At 42.7% G+C, this 16,130-nt stretch overlaps 1 protein-coding gene across 1 annotated transcript in view; it reads left to right on the top strand.

Moving 5' to 3' along the window:
* The window catches only part of Pah (phenylalanine hydroxylase), an 84,878-nt gene that overhangs the window by 9,679 nt on the left and 59,069 nt on the right, over nucleotides 1-16,130 (top strand). The window contains exon 3 of the mRNA XM_055627965.1: nucleotides 6,052-6,235. Coding sequence (XP_055483940.1) covers nucleotides 6,052-6,235 — 184 coding nt within the window. The remainder of the gene's footprint in view (nucleotides 1-6,051; nucleotides 6,236-16,130) is intronic.

A 16,130-nucleotide genomic window follows, 5' to 3' on the forward strand; every position in this document is an offset into this window, starting at 1 on the left:
AGAAAGAAAGAAAGAAAGAAAGAAAGAAAGAAAGAAAGAAAGAAAGAAAGAAAGAAAACAGTTGCCTCACCAAGCAAGAAGCCCTCTGTGCAACCCCACATGACAGTTCTGGAAAGCTACAACCCTGGAGCTCTCTGCACAATTTGCAGGCAATTCACAAGTCCAAGAGTTTAGTCTCTTTGCAGCTCAGCAGGTTGAAGCACCTTGTGGAGCTCCTTCTTGGGTACTTGTTTACTGGTGCTATAAACTTGATGGGGACCTTTGAGAATCTTTTGAGTTTTCACTTTCCCAGCCATGTGACCCTCTGTTTACTTCCCAAGTCTCAGGAGCTGGCCTTATAGAGCTCAGCTGGTAACTACATCAGAATGCACAACAATGGCACCAATGTACATAAAAGAAACATAGTTTATCATGTTGGTGTATGTTTGTTGAGTGATAGTTATGAAAGAAGTAGATGTTCTGGTAACTTATTGTGCAAACAGGAGCATGCTCAAACCTCTGCTTATGACCTGTGAATGCCACTGTCCTAGTACATTGTTCTCACTCTCAACTCTTCATGCATTTATTTAAACATTTTCCACAGCACTCTTTAGCCCCTCCTAGTTCATATCCCATGTTTCTTTAGGAAAACAGCCTTTCTTACAAGACACTTAGTAGTGAATCATAAAGTCAGAAGCAGTCTCCTTGGGGGAAGGTGCAAAGAAATTCTTTCTTTCTCTTTACTGGCCCATGGATTCCCAGGGAAGGGAACAGGCAAAGAAACAACCACAAAGCTCTGATTCTGAGGCTATCTCAGACATTCCAGAAGCCTCAAGTAGACTGTTTCACTGGTGTAGGTAAAGTGCTGCAGGACAAGCGAGCTGCCCACACTGGACACCCACAGCCAATATTGTTTCCAATTTTTACTCCACTTTCATGGATATGATTGATCTTTTAGGAACAATTGGAACTGCCTACATTTGTTACATCAATTTCCGTGCCCTACCACTGCCTGGGGAACACACTCTTCCATTCATCCATTGTTTAGTGCCCTCAAGCTCACTCCTTACTATCTTTGGAGTTAGATACTGTTGTTAGGTCCTATTTAGATGACAGAGACACTGAGGTGAGCTAGGTAGCCATCCTCTGTGTCTAGAACATAGACCCTTTGTTACCAGGTAAGTAAAATGGAGTTATTGTTGATACCTTGCATTATAAAACCTGTAGTCACTTGCTTTATAGGATTTCATTAGATGATTGTGCTCCAATCCATTTAACTATTCCCCTACTCAGGGTTTTTAGTTAACTTCCAAATCTCGGTGAAAGATTTTGTGAAAAAAAATTTCCTTTGTTAGATTTCCAGTATTATAAAAAAAAAAAAACAGGGTCATGGTATATAAACTGTTCAGTGGTTATTCCCAAAGCAAGGACCTGGGACTGTCTCACTGTCCTTCTCCTCCTCCTCTTCTGCTTCCTTTTCCTCTCCCTTCCCCATTTTCCACCTCCTCCCCCTTTCCCTCTTTGTTTTACATTTTTTATTGGGATAATGTCTATCTACATAGCCTTAGCTTTCCTAGAACTCATTGTGTGGATCATGCTGGCCTCAAACTCACAGAGATCCTCCTGCCTCTGCTTCCCTAGTGTGCCACAGCTTCTGGAGAGCGTCTTGAAGCAAGTGGCTCCTTCCAGGGATGTCCTGTGGATGGGTGGTCAGCCCCCTTAAAGTGTGGTTTGTCTTCTGGCATTTAGTTCCCCCTGTGCACATACTTCTTCTGTCTTTGTACCTTTTCAAAATAAATGTTCTCATCTTGGTTCTGGGCTTCACTACATTCTTTTCTCTGTTTTCGGCCACAAAAGTAACTTTCTTGCCATTATTTTTTTTTAAATTTTACAAAATATATTTTGATCATGTTTTCCTCTCCCATAATTTCTCTCAGATCCTCCCCACTTTTCTCTATACAACACAGACCTTGGTTGTCTCTTAAATTTTAACAGAGGTAAACAGCAGGGAGGGAGTACACATTTTCTTTCTTCCTGAGCCAAGAAACATGACTTTGCTTTGTGCTTTGTTTAGAAAATGAGCTCTGTTTGCCTAGGAAAGCAGTCCTTCCCTGGACTTGTCTCTCATACACCTCTTCTCTACTCAGGGCTTTCGTGTGGGCTTACTTGGGTGACACATTCTATGTAACTGAAGCTATGACCAGTGGTAACATCTGGGGCCTCAGGGGTCATAGAGAAAAATCAGCCTTTGTCAGGTTCCTTATTCTCTTTCTTGTGCCAGAGATTCTGATTCTTTTGTGTTTGACATAATATTAATGATAATGAAAAAAATCGACATTTTAAGAGTGCTTACTGTATTCCTGGAAGAAAAGGCACTGTTTACAAATGAACAATGACTGTCCCAATGGAAAATGTGCTTTCTCCACCTATTCTTCACTGCAAGGCATTTTCATCTTTCATTTTATTGTTTTCTTCCTTATTTCTATCAAAGACTAAGGGGAAGAACACTAACCTATAAAGTGGTATTTGAAAGTGGAAGCTATCACACTGTAATGACATTTGTTCTTTTCAGTGTTGTACCACTTATAATTGGGCATACATTGCCTCAACCACGAAATGACTAAATTTCATTTTCATTTAAAATTTTAGAGCTATTCAAGTTATTGGATCTGTGGGACAAATTTTGTCCATTTAAATGTTGGTATCTGTTTAATCATGACTACGTGATATAGCCCAGTTTTCTACTTAATGAAAAATGGCATGGCTGCACCAATGGAATCAGTTTTAGTGGCTAGCACATAACTTGTGAAACATTTTTAAAATTTGGGAGCCTACTTAAATGATTCCACGTGTTTGCGTGTGTATGTGTGTTAGTCATTGTTCTATTACTGTGAAGGGACAACGTGACCAATGCAAGTCTTATAAAAGAAAGCATTTAATTAGAGGGCTGTTTACAGTTTCAGAGGTTTAGTCTAATACTATCATGGCAGGGAGCATGGCAGCCTGCGTTGGAGCAGTAGCTGAGAGCTACATCCTGATCTGCAGGCCAAGAGAGAGAACCTGGACCTGATCTGGGCTTTTGGAACATCAAAGCCCACTTCCTGTGACATACTTCCTCCAACAAAGCCACACCCACTCCAATAGAGCCACACCTCCTAATCCTTCCAATCCTTTAAAACAGTTCCATTCCCTGATGACTAAAGATTCAAATATATGAGCCAGTGAGGCTGTTCTTGTCCAAACCACCACAGTATATTAAGAACCATGTGAGTTAAACTATCACCATCTAAAAACATTAAAGTTGAGGAGAAGCTGTAGTAAGCAGCCCTTGCTTTTGTATTTTTATGACATTTATAAAGCAGGTTACAGCTCTTTATGTGAATGTGGAAACAGGTGTTTTGATTTGTCAGAAAGCATCTCTGTTGGGGGAAACTTTAAAATGATTACAAGCTGACTTCTTTATTTTGGAGTTCAGTGTGTTTTATCAGATTTCATGAGTAAAAAATTCACATTTTAGTCAATTTCTGCTTCTGAACAAATTTAAAGCACAAACATTTTGAAACACTTGTCAATAATAGAAGTAGATCAATAACCAAGACACTTTTCATTTCTCCAAAAGAGAATCCAGAGGTAAATGAGACATTTGACCTCTGCCATTTTGAAATCAGTACTGTTTTAGGGAATTAATTTGGGTAAAAGACACCACTGGCTTTGTGCTTGTCCATGTTTTGGTGATCCTTCACCTGACCCTTCAGATGACAAAAGAAACCAGAGAAGCCTGTGAAATTTGGCTGAGGGGTTCTTTGGACACAGAGGAAGGAATATCTGATACTCAGATATTCCTCAGATATACACAGAGAACAATAAGGCACAAGTTTCCATTTTCTGAGAATGTACTGCAGGACCATCCTTTAAGAATGCCCAGATTGTTCTCACTTTCTGTTTTCTGCATCCTCTGAGACTGCTTTAAATGTGTGTGTGTGTGTGCACGTGTGTGTGTGTGTGTGTAAACAATTAAAATTCAACAAGAATAATATTATCTTGAAAAAAATAATACACAACAGAATACCAATCTATAAACAAGTATTACTGATCAGGAGAAGTAGATTTACCATAAAAAATGTCAGGAATCACAAAAGAAGAAAAAGTGACTAATAACCTCAGGAAAAAATGACTGGTTTTATTAGCAATTGAGTAAAAGGTTGAATAATTAATTATAAGCTATTTTTACATATCAGGTAAAAACAAAGCAAAACATTGGGAACCCTGATAGTTGGTACTGGTGAAGAATATAGGTTTGCTCCTGGAAAGTAAAACAGATGGGTATAGACCTTTTTGAGAGCAGTGGGGTAAGACACATGCAGAAACTTCAAAGGGTGAATACTTCCTGGTTCAACAATGAGGCCCCAAGGCATTTATGCTAGGAAATCAGATAAGTAATCAGGGAAAAGCATGTAGTTAATGCCAGCCATTGTTTCTAGTGGCAAAACATATGAGGAAACTCACATGCCAGGCACTAAAACACTGGTTGCAGAAATCAAGGCTCATCCAGATCAGATGCTCTGGTGAGTGCTGAGAGATGGGAGGATGGGTTAGCAAACGGGCTCAGAGGGTGAAGGGGTTTGCATCAAAGCCTGATGCTTGTTTATCTCTGGGATCCACGGGATAGAGAGAGGGCACTGACTCTTGCAAGTTTGACTCTTACCTCACACATGCTCTATGGCAACTGTACTCATGTGTGCTTACACACACACACCACAAATAAGTAAATATTTAATAAATGGTATAATGAGAGCAGATATGGTAGGGTTGGCTAATGTCCAATAAGACATGGCAGTTCAGTGTCCAAGTGGGCCCCATAGTAATGGGAACAGGGACTGTCTCTGACATGAACTGATTGGCCTGCTCTTTGATCACCTCCCCCTGAGCTGGGGGCAGCTTTACCAGGCCACAGAAGATGACAATGCAGCCACTCCTGATGAGATCTGATAGATTAAGATCAGAAGGAAGGAGAGGAGGACCTCCCCTATCAGTGGACTTGGGGAGGGGCATGCGTGAAGAAGGGGAGGGAGAGTGGGATTAGAAGGGAAAGAGGGAGGGGCTTATGGGGGATACAAAGTGAATAAAGTGTAATTAATAAAAGTTAAAATAAAGAACTACCTTGTTTCTCTCTGTATCTTTGCCATAATATTTTATTCAAAGAAGAAACTCTAGGGAGATGTGTGTGTGTGTGTGTGTGTGTGTGTGTGTGTACTTGTTCTTTCTTAGGAATTCTGAGTTCTCACTCAGCCACACAGTGTATCAAATTGGAGGATGGAATGGTATCTAATGATTCTTTTTCCATTTTGTTATGTACAAACTCCTCCCATTGTTCTTATTATTTTGACCTTTGAGGCCATTGCATGAAGTACCAGCGTATGACTCTTCTGGCCATTTCACACTTGCCACCATGGCTACAACCACCGCCACACCCACTGGGATTTCAGCAATGACTGAGGTCTCAGCAAGACTTGGTGGCTCTGTCAGGTCTACAAAGTTTAGTTTAAACGTGGAAGTCTTGTTGGTTATGTTAACACAGTGAATCAGTTTGTTTGTCTGATCAAAACTCATAAAGACTCTATGTCTTTCAGAATCAAGGCCACACTCCTTAAAATAATTTGCATAGCTGTCCTTCATCTTTGTGGCTATTTTGATTTATCAGACTTCTAAAACACAAACAAACAAACAAAACTTCTTCTAGGCCAATCACACCATCCCCGTGGGGTCTTCATGCCTATCAACTCCTTTAGGATGTGCCTTTGTCTTCTTTTCTCAAGGAAGCTTCAAGTGCAGATCCTCTTAAACACTAGAGTATCCTAACCCTACCCTAGGACAGCTCAACCATTTTATCTGGTCTGCCTTGTATTTATTTTATCCTCTATCATTATAAAACAATACACAAATTAGTGGTATGCTAATTTTATGGATGCTATCTTTGTTATTATTGCCTTACGTTATGTTCTGGGTCTGTGTATTTGGACTATGGAAGTAATGAATGCCAGACCCTCACACCTATAATTTTTTTTCTTTTAGGAGAATGATATCAACCTGACACACATTGAATCCCGACCTTCTCGTTTAAACAAAGATGAGTATGAGTTTTTCACCTATCTGGATAAACGTAGCATGCCTGCTCTGAGCAGCATCATCAAGAGCCTGAGGCATGACATCGGTGCTACTGTCCACGAGCTTTCCAGAGACAAGGAAAAGAACACAGGTGAGTCTGAAGCATCTGATGACCCAAACGGTATCACACTGTCTTCATACAATAAAGCATGAATAACAGATAACAGATAACAAATGGATAACTGTCTTCATACAATAAAGCATGGGTGTAACAGAGAGGAAGCAAGCCTAGGCCTGGTATATCACACACATGATTATTAGCTCCTTTCCCGTTTCTCAGTGTTACTGTCTCTTATACTCACTGAATATGTTTAAAAGACAAGATATTGTGTCTCCCAGAGTGGTCTCAAACTCATTAAGTAACTGAGATTGCGCTTGAACACCTTCCAAGTGCTTGAATTTCAGGTGTGCTCCACTGTGCCTAGTTTTACAGAACTGGGTATCAAATCCAGTTCATTGTGAACATAATTTTTATGCATATTAAAAATTTTCTGGGCTACCATACTCTCTGCAGGTGGCATAGCTATTGTATTGTCCTCATTTCCCTTCTAATGCTAAGATGAAATACCCTGAGAAAAAGCAACTTAGGGGAGGAGAAAAGATTTATGAATTACTGTTCCAGATTAGTGTCCATCATTGTGGGGATGTTAAGATGACAAAAGCATGAAGCAATTAGTCACACAGTATCTAGTCAAGAACGGAGAGAAAGTGAGTGCGTGTGCATGCCTGCTAATGACTCACTTTCTCTTCTACACATGCCAGGATCCACATCTAGGGGATGGTGCCGCCCACTTTTAGGATAGATTTTTCTACATCTGTTAATATAAATGGGACAATCCCTCCCCCAAGACATGCCCACAGGCCAACCTGATCTAGACAATCCCTTGCTGAGACTCTCTTCCCTAAGAGAGCCACGTTGATAATTAACCTTCCCATACAGTGTGGTTTCTATGTGAGTGCAACCTGAAACAAGATGCTTAGTTATCTACTCTCAACCAAAGAGCTCCCCAGATTCTCACAGCACCTCAAATCTGGAGCAGGGATCCCTCAGTTCCTTGATCCCATTACTGTCATTGTCATCTTTTATCCATTCACCTCCCTTCCACTAAATCACGAACTCTTGCGCACAGGTAGTCTCTTCTACTCATGTCTGTATTTGTGGCACATAGTAGCGACTGACGAGTGAGCAGCTAATACAGGCTTGTTAAAACCTGCTGCATTTCACTATCCACTTACGGTAAGAATTATAGGTAAGACAGGCTTGGAATTCGGTCACCTTGGGTTCATGTCATCCCTTCAGCTTCTGACTTTGAAATTCCTTCTTTCTGTTTTCCTACAGCTTTTATTATGAAAAATATCATAGCAGAAATATTGCTTAGCATGGCATCTAGCATATTATCGGGACTGGCTCGGTGGCAATATGTCAATATGTAGGTTACACTTAGGTGTAGCCTACAGAGAATACGGACCAAGATGCTTGGTTCCTTTGCAGGATGCAGAGAATATTCAGATGAACAATTTTAATAGAATTTATTTTTTTAATTTTACAGAAATGAGCAAAATGTACAGAGAATGCTTATATATCTTATTCTCCTGTTACCGATCTTCATTAACACGGTGCATTTTAAAAGAAAAATTGGTGAACCAGTAGTGATTTATTCCTGGGAAGTAAAGTCCACAGTTCACATTAAAAACCTGCTTTGTGTTGTAGAATTTTATTGGCTTTAACCAATGCAGGGTGCTCCGTGTCTGCCACCATAGTGGCATATAGAATAGTACCAGTGTTTCAAAACTGCCTGCACGATCCACCCCTCCTTCATCCATCCTCCTCTCTCTTATTTGCAGTCTTGAAGTTTTGCCTTTTTTAGAAGCAACAGTTTGGATGGGCTTCTTTCACCTTTGACTTTATATATATATATATATATATATATATATATATATATAATTTAAAATTTTCCTTGAATAGTATCCCATTGTATTAACTTAACCTTAGATTGCGTATTCACCTATTTTAAGGACATCTTGGTTGACTCCAATTTGGTGTTATTATGAACAAACATATAAACATTCATGTATGGGTTTTTCATACATGTTTTCAACTCATCTTGGTAGACACTTCAGAGCATGCTTGTTGAGATGAACTTAATTTCAATAAACTCTTTTTCTGCTTCAGACTTCAGTCTTAGAGTAGCCTTCCCGAACACCTAATGCTTTGGGTTAAGAACACACTGTTACTCAATGGGCCCCAGGTACATTAGTAAGACGCAAGAAACAAGTCCTGTACTGATTCTTTAAAATGTTCAAGGTTATGTGCTCAATACTCAGAAGAGAGGAGGGGAAGGAGAGGGCAGAGAGCTTGGATGGCACAGCGATGTTTTCATGCACAGACTTTCATACAAGTCTGCTGTACAAAAGGATGACAACAATGCACTCTGTTATTTAAAATAAAAGATAGAAGAAACATTTTGAAACATTTGACCACAAAAAGTGATTAGTGTTTGAGGGGGATAAGTGCAATTACTCCAATTTGAACATTCTATAATATTCGTGTGTATGAAACTCTGATGGGAAAGTGTAACTGACGGGAACCCCATCTCTGGCTTGCTGTGGCACAGTGCTCAGAGGGGTCAGGTCTCAGGAGGTACCCTCATAATTCCTCCTCATTCAGACTTCCTTGCCTCCTCCCCTTTGCTTCCCAGGCTGATGATGGTCCTCTCCTACTTTCCAGGCCACCTGCTCCCAACAGGAACTTCAGGCCCATCTGGGCAAAGAAAGGGCCTGCTGGGTCCTGGGGCAAGCCCTGCCTCTGGTCAGAGCAGGTGGAGGCTGGGCCAGCTGGGCTCTGGAGTCAGAAATCAAAGCAATTGACAGCAGGCAGGCGCCACTTGGAGAACTAGGAAGATGTATGTAGGCCAGCTGGAAGGTTGTAGCCTGACCTGGAAGCTGCAAAGGGAAGTTCTTGGAGAGGATGTAGACAGTTAAGAGCCCAGTTTCTTGAACCAAGTCAGAGCACACTTGGTGTGACCTTGAACAAATTTCTGATGCTGATGATCTCAAGCCGCATCCAGTGGAAGAAACAAGAGTTCCTGGCCTTATAGGGGCTAATGAAACTACATCCACAGGCACTGTAAAACAGAGCTAAGGATATTTAGGGGCTTTGTAAATGTTTTATATTCCTGGCATTATTTATAAAAATGGCTCAACAATCCCCAAACAGTACAACAAGGTACTTTTTTTTTTTCATAGATTTCAGGGTCTGTAATATGACCTCAGAGGTCCTGTGGTCCTCCAGGCTCCTACATTTCTCATTGTGAAAAATGGAGGCTGTGACTTGCCTTTAAGGCGGAGAGTGAAGTCTGGGTAGTTATGGGAAACAGTATGTTAAGTACCCACTGATCTATGTCAGACACAGTGTTAGGAACTGGAGAGAAAATAAGTCCAGTGCTGGTTCCTAAGTAGCTCACAGTTTGGCAAAAAGCACAAGACACCCAGGTAAATAACGAAGAGGGACTGCTGGCACGAGGAGACAGATGCTGTGTCGCGTAACCCTCAGGGTGAGAAAGGGAAGAAGCTAATGTTGCCCGCCAGAGGCATCCTGCAGCCGCTGCCCAGCTTGTTGGACACTGGAAGTAGCACACACTCAGTACCTGAGGACGCTGCTTACGTTATTGCTCAGGGTGGCCGGTGCGGATGTTTGAAGTGTATGGAGGTGTGCAGGGCTGTGTGTGAGTGAAATGGGGTTGGCAACTTTAATGTAGCAAGAAAGACACCATTGGTACTAACTATTTGAAATGTGTTTTGTGACCTTTGTCACCGGTATGGCTATTTCCACCTGGACTAAACTTATCTATGACTCGGCAGCTGCTGGGATACGGCAGATGCCGTGGTGGGTGACACGTGCAGGGAGAGACTGGCCATCAGGGCTCCAGTGTAGATTTGTGGAGGAGTCTGAACCCGGAAGTGGGGCTTTTGAAAGAAGCAAGTATTGCTCTGCACAGTTGCTCTTTTCTATCAAGCCTCACTGAGGGAATGATGAGAGGAAGAAAGCCTAGGAGTAGATCGGAACCTTTGATTCTTTCTCTGGACAAAATACCCTTTTTAATGAGGGGCTCAGATCTCAGGGGCAAGTCTGACAGCAGGTTCAAGTGAGAGACCTGAACCCCGCAAATCAATTAAGCTAAACCACTTTGCACTCTGGTCTCTAAAGCGTTCAAGCAGTGGTGTGGGCGACAGAAAATGAAAGTCTCTCAGTTTCTTAATTGCCAACGTTCCCCAACCAAAACAGCCTGAAGGAAGGTTAATTATGGTGACAGGTTAAAGAAACCCCAACCTCCTCTAATGCCTCCTGGAGAAGCTGATGGGAACTTAATAGGATTTTAATCCAGGAGCCTTTTGAATACTTAGTCTATTCTCCTGCTGCCTTCTCTCCTGATGAACTCAAATCCTTCTTCAACCCAACATGAAAGAGCATTAATATCGGCCATCGATCCATCTACTAATCCGGTTACCTTTCCCTTTGAGTCTTCTGCATGACATTGCATTTAGCGGGGGTGGGGAGAGTGGGGGGTGCTTACATGGAAACAGAATGCAGCCAGGGGAAGCAGAAGGACACTGACACAGTGTCTTAGTATTCAGAGGTTAGGGACATGGCCTTTTGAGAGACTTGACTCTTTGTAGATTTTTCTTAAAAGCAAATGAACATTTACTAGACTTTCTCCAGTGGGGGTTGACTAACAGGATACTGTGTGGAAATAGTAAACACAGATTTCCATTACTTTCTATTATATTCTGTGTAAAACAGAAAGACTGGCTAATACCTATCTATCCATCCATCTATCTATCTTTCATTTATTCACCTGTTTCCTATCTATCTATCTATCTATCTATCTATCTATCTATCTATCTATCTATCTATCTATCTCTGTACCGTCTCTTATTTATCTGCCTAGCCTAGAGCTAAGATTAATGATAGAAGACAAAAGAATTATTATTACACACATTTCTTCCCTCTTAGTCCAGTGCCCTACAGGTTTCCCTTTTTCTTAATATCGCTGCTCTGAAGAGCCATATTGCGTAAGTCAGATGCTTAACATTCATTTAGGTTTTCTGTGATCAGTGATAGGATCCCTTGAAAGGCTCCAACCTTCCCCTCTCAGGACTTGGCAAAATGGTGCACATGTGTGCATGGTTATTTGTTTTTAAGACAAGAAGACTTTTCAAAGGAGTCATGGTTCCAAAAGTGTTAAGAGTCTTTAGAAGAAAGCTGCTTAGGGCTGAGTGGTCCAGATGGTGGGAGTTTCTTTAGACTCACCACCTGCACCTCTACTTTTCTTTCCCTTTCTCTATCTACATATTGTTTCCAATTTCTCCTTCCCCTGTCAACTGGAAACTTTCCCTCATGCATTTTGTCCCCCCCCCCCCCGCCGTGTCTGGATTTCACAGCTATAGCAGTAGATGCTCATGGTCCTGCAGGAGGCTGCATATCCTTGTAGTGGTGGAAACTCACAGTTGCGTTACTATTTTAAATCTTCATTTAGATGCTCACTGGATGTACTGATATTGCTTTAAGTCCTGGTACCTAGGGAGATGTCTCCTTTGTCTTCAGACTGCCCTGTTGAGACAAGGTGGCCCCCTCTGGGAGAAGAAGAGCATCCAGAAGGAGAGGAGAAATTTTGGGACTCTATGTAGAACCACTTAATGCTGTTAATAGTCTGCTTGCTCCCCCAATTCTGTCAACATTTCATTGTCAAAGAAAAATCTGAATAAATGTCCTAATGAAGCTGATCTAGTTGGCCAGGCCACTGAGTTCAAGCTAAGGAAAATCTTAGAATTATAAACAAGCTAAAAGAAGACTTCCCATTCGTATTTCAGATCAAGCTCTTAAAATTCATCCTCATCTTACTTGTCTCACTTAATCTCTGCAGTACCTAGAGTAACCAGAGAAAACATCATTCATGCTTTCAGTATTAGAGAGGCAAAGCTGGGAGGTTTTGTGTTCTCCATCATCCCAGTTTAATCTTTGCTCTGTAGCTGTTTGACCAACCTATTAAGTCTTCTGTGTGTCATTTGAAAAGTGAAGATACTTAGTGCTAATGTGATTGTTTGAATTACATGATATAATTTTGGTAGCAGTGCCAACATGCAGGGCTCATGTTGTCAGTAAACTAATTCTTGATTTTTTTAACAAGATACAGAATGCTTCTTATGGTTGTTCAGGTCCAGAGGCCTCATACGCACACTCTTTGTTAAATAGAGGGCACACTATTTGGGCTAAGACCGTGAAAGTTAGAAGAAACAGACTAAGAACACCTTTCTCCGTGTGACATGTATGATCCCTAAGTTACAGGAGTGGATAAGAGGACACAAAATGATTGTAACTAAATGCCAATTTGTCATGTGTAGTGGATCAAGGGAATCTCTTAGTAACCCAGAAAGAGCAATAATTTTAAAGTCGAGTCAACACTTGGTTCTCTACTTTTTACATGGCTATTTGTTGCCTTCAGTGGGCAATCCCACTAGCCTTTTCTTCTTCATCTGTAAAATATAACTAAGCCCTGCTCTGGAACCCTCTACACTCATCGACAAGATCACACAAGAGGCTCTGATCTTTGGGCACCTAAATGATTGAGTTGAACTTGATTGAAATGACTAGGATCTTAGTCTTAGACATGTTTGGGTTTCCATAGTGAGATAATCCAGAACTCCAGCCAACATCAGGCCATTTGTTACCACCAGCTCCATGGATGTGGACTCGGGTTAGTAATGAAGAGAGAATTGGTAGCAGCCTTTCACCACATTGGGGTTGACTTTACCTATCAGTCAAGAACAACTTTCATGTGTGGGGTTTGGTGATGGTCATGCAAATAAGTTCCCATTCCCAATCCTTCCTGTGTGTAACAGTGCCACTGGCTATTTGTTTAGTTGGGAATAGCAGGACAAGAGAGACAGGAAGCCATAGTCTCTCCTTTCTCCTCTTCTATTTTTTTTCCTTCTTCCATTCTCATTCCTTTACTCTTTTTTATGTTTTCCTCCTTCATTTCTCTTCTTCTTCCTTTTCCTACCATACTGACAACACTCATTACCCAAGTGATATCTTTTGAGGGATTATTTTCATCATCTCTGACATCTTTTCATCATTGATGCCCCTGTCTTTAGCACTATATACATTGTATGGTCCTTTCCTTTAAAATCCCACCTGTTGTGTTTTTCTTCCTTTTACTACTGTTCTTTTAAAACTTGGCTCAAGTCAACTTTCCCATTCTTTTCTCTTTCATTCACATTTACCGCGATGTTCCTTCACTCACGCCATTCAGGGTTAGCAGGAGGAGGAAAAGCAGATGTGGTTCCCAGCTTGGTGTGGAGTCATTGCTGTATGACATGATATATGGCAATGGTGGGGAGATATGCTATTTCTAAGGACTACCCTTTTGGGTACACTGACTCATTCTTTGGTTTAGCAGACAAAAGGAGAGGAAGTGAGGTCAGGCAAGACCTGGGTTAGAAAAGGCATTCTGTGTATTATTTTTGACCATAATTCATTTGTTATCTCAGATCTCTGTGAGCTCTTAGAAGGCATATTGGATGTTCGTGGGATGTAATGGGCAAGCGGCCACTATATACCCTCAAGAGACATGTAGTATCTTCGGGGCTGTAGAAATAGATGGTGAACAGTTTAAAACACCCATTTCTCTTTTTGAGGATGGGAATTGGATGTCCAACGCTCAAGTTGGGTGGCTCACAACTCCCTGTAACCCCAGCTCCTAGGGGGTTCAATGCCCTGGCCTCTTCTGTCTCTGGCACTTACATATATTAAAAGTACAGAGACACATGGCAGACACATTGGAAGTGACAGTGTAGAGTAGCTCCAGTTTAGGGGATGGATGGAGTCAAGGGCCCTACAGATTTTTATTTATGTATAATTTCAATAATTCATTGAAATTTCTAGTCTTTGCTCATTTATTTATCTGAGTCTAAGAAGTTGCTCTTAAGTAGCAAACAGAGGCTGGATGCTTTGCCTGGATGCCGTCATTGCTGACACTGCTCTGTCTGGGATGCAAAGAGGGATAGCTTATCCTGTCAGCCAGGCGTTGGCTCATTTATCCCTGACAGTTTTTCTTTCCCTAGAAACAAACATTGAAGTCCTTTAGAGGCAGGGTAAGACCCAGGAGGCCCTCATCTGCAAGGCCTGGCAGCCATGCCCTTTCCCTTTTCAGTGGCTCCTGGAACTCACACAGGGGCTGCGTCCTTACGAGGCTGGAGGCCATGGCCTCAGAGGAGACACAGGGGAGCCTGGAGTTGGGGTGAAAACACCCTTCTGTTTTGGGTCTCTCAATTGGAGGATTTATTGCTCTTCCGGAGACAGGCTGCCCACCATCCTGAGTGCCTTGTTGACTCAGACCCCCCTCCCCTCCCCTCCCCTCCCTTCCCCTCCCCTCCCCTCCCCTCCCCTCCGGGGCTGGTGACTGTCAGATGGAGGATGAAAACTAGATTGGGATCTGTCTGCCTTGAAGGACTGTGGGTTGGATGGGCTCGCACTGACCCATCAGGCAGGAAGTAGGCTCTTGCCTGTGGGGCCTTTTCTTTGGGAGCACTCTGGAGCCAGTGGTCCCTTGGCGTCTGGGTAGAACAGTTGACCCTGACGTAATGGGACCAACAGCGTGGGTGTCCAGGGTCTGCTCTACGGCAGGCTGCTTCCTTTGGAGCCAAATCAATATTTATTAATGATCTGCACACCCCCCACCCCCGGCTGCCGCTGGCTTCACAGAGAGCCTCTGTTGCAGCAGCCGGTTCGGTAACTCATTAACCCCAAGCCCAGCGCCTGTGGAGGGGCTTGTGCAGCCCGACCCACCACTGGGGTATTTGGCAAGGTCATTAATGAGCTAATCTGATTTAAGTTTTCAAAATGAAGGCTTGGGTCACTGGGGGTCAGTGCCTATTCCCAGCATTGTGAGTGAGACCCCCTGTGTGAGGCCGGGGGGGGGGTGCAACCCAACTGAAGAAGAGAAAGTGTGTGGAGGAGAAGGCAGGTTTTGCGAAGTTACCATTGATATCCAGGAAGGTTTGGATGGAAGGCGAAAAGAAATTCTCCAAGGCCCCGCGGGGCTCTCCTTTAGCTCATCAAAAGAAAAAAGGTAACAAGAACTTCATGACCGAAAACTTGGTCAGGCCTATGGGCTGGGAGAAGTGGGCTTGGGCTCTGACACCAAACCCCAAATCACCATATTTACTTAGCCAGGCAAACACCCCCAGACTTTGTTCTGAGGTCCAAACGCAATGGTCTGGTGACAGATCTACCTTTGGTATGGTTGCTTCCCATACCAAAGGAGACCGAGGGCGGGTTTGATGTCTCATGACTTTCACAGAGGAGAAGCCAGACTCTCGGGGGAGCAGGACGCTTGCCCGGAATCTCAGGCTCTATGCTGAGGCGGAGGCTCTTGAGCACACGGAGAGACCTGCCAGCTTCGGTCTCTCGTGTTCAACCTTGTGAGCACAGCGTCAGGGCGGATGTGCGTGGGGCTGAGTGGGGCAGGCGCCCCTGTCTGGGCTCCCTGTTTTTAACTTTGGGGAGTTCCTGGACTGCCTGTCCTTCACCCTCTGAAGATAAAGGAAGCCATGTGCCCCAGGACACTCTTAACCCTGGTCTGGGAACTTGTCTCCCCAGGTCTCTTCTCTTTCTTAAATCTTTACATTTTTTATTGATTATTTGTCAGTTTCACACCATGCACCTCCATCCCGCTCCTCGCTCCTGCCCTCATATCTACCCTCCAACCTTTCCTCCACTAGCAGAGAAAAAACTCATTGTGGAGGCTGCAGTGTGTCATGGTATCACAGCACTCCATTTTGCTCACACTTCTTTACTTGCAAAGGTTGTAGAACTCCGCCACTGGTGGCTTCTTGTAGGGCTAGGAAAGGGCTCAGCGTTCTTTCTTTCTTTCTTTCTTTCTTTCTTTCTTTCTTTCTTTCTTTCTTTCTTTCTTTCTTTCTTT

Source organism: Psammomys obesus, unplaced genomic scaffold (genome assembly GCF_907164565.1).
Source record: "Psammomys obesus unplaced genomic scaffold, mPsaObe1.curated_primary_1811, whole genome shotgun sequence".
NCBI classification, from domain to species: domain Eukaryota; kingdom Metazoa; phylum Chordata; class Mammalia; order Rodentia; family Muridae; genus Psammomys; species Psammomys obesus.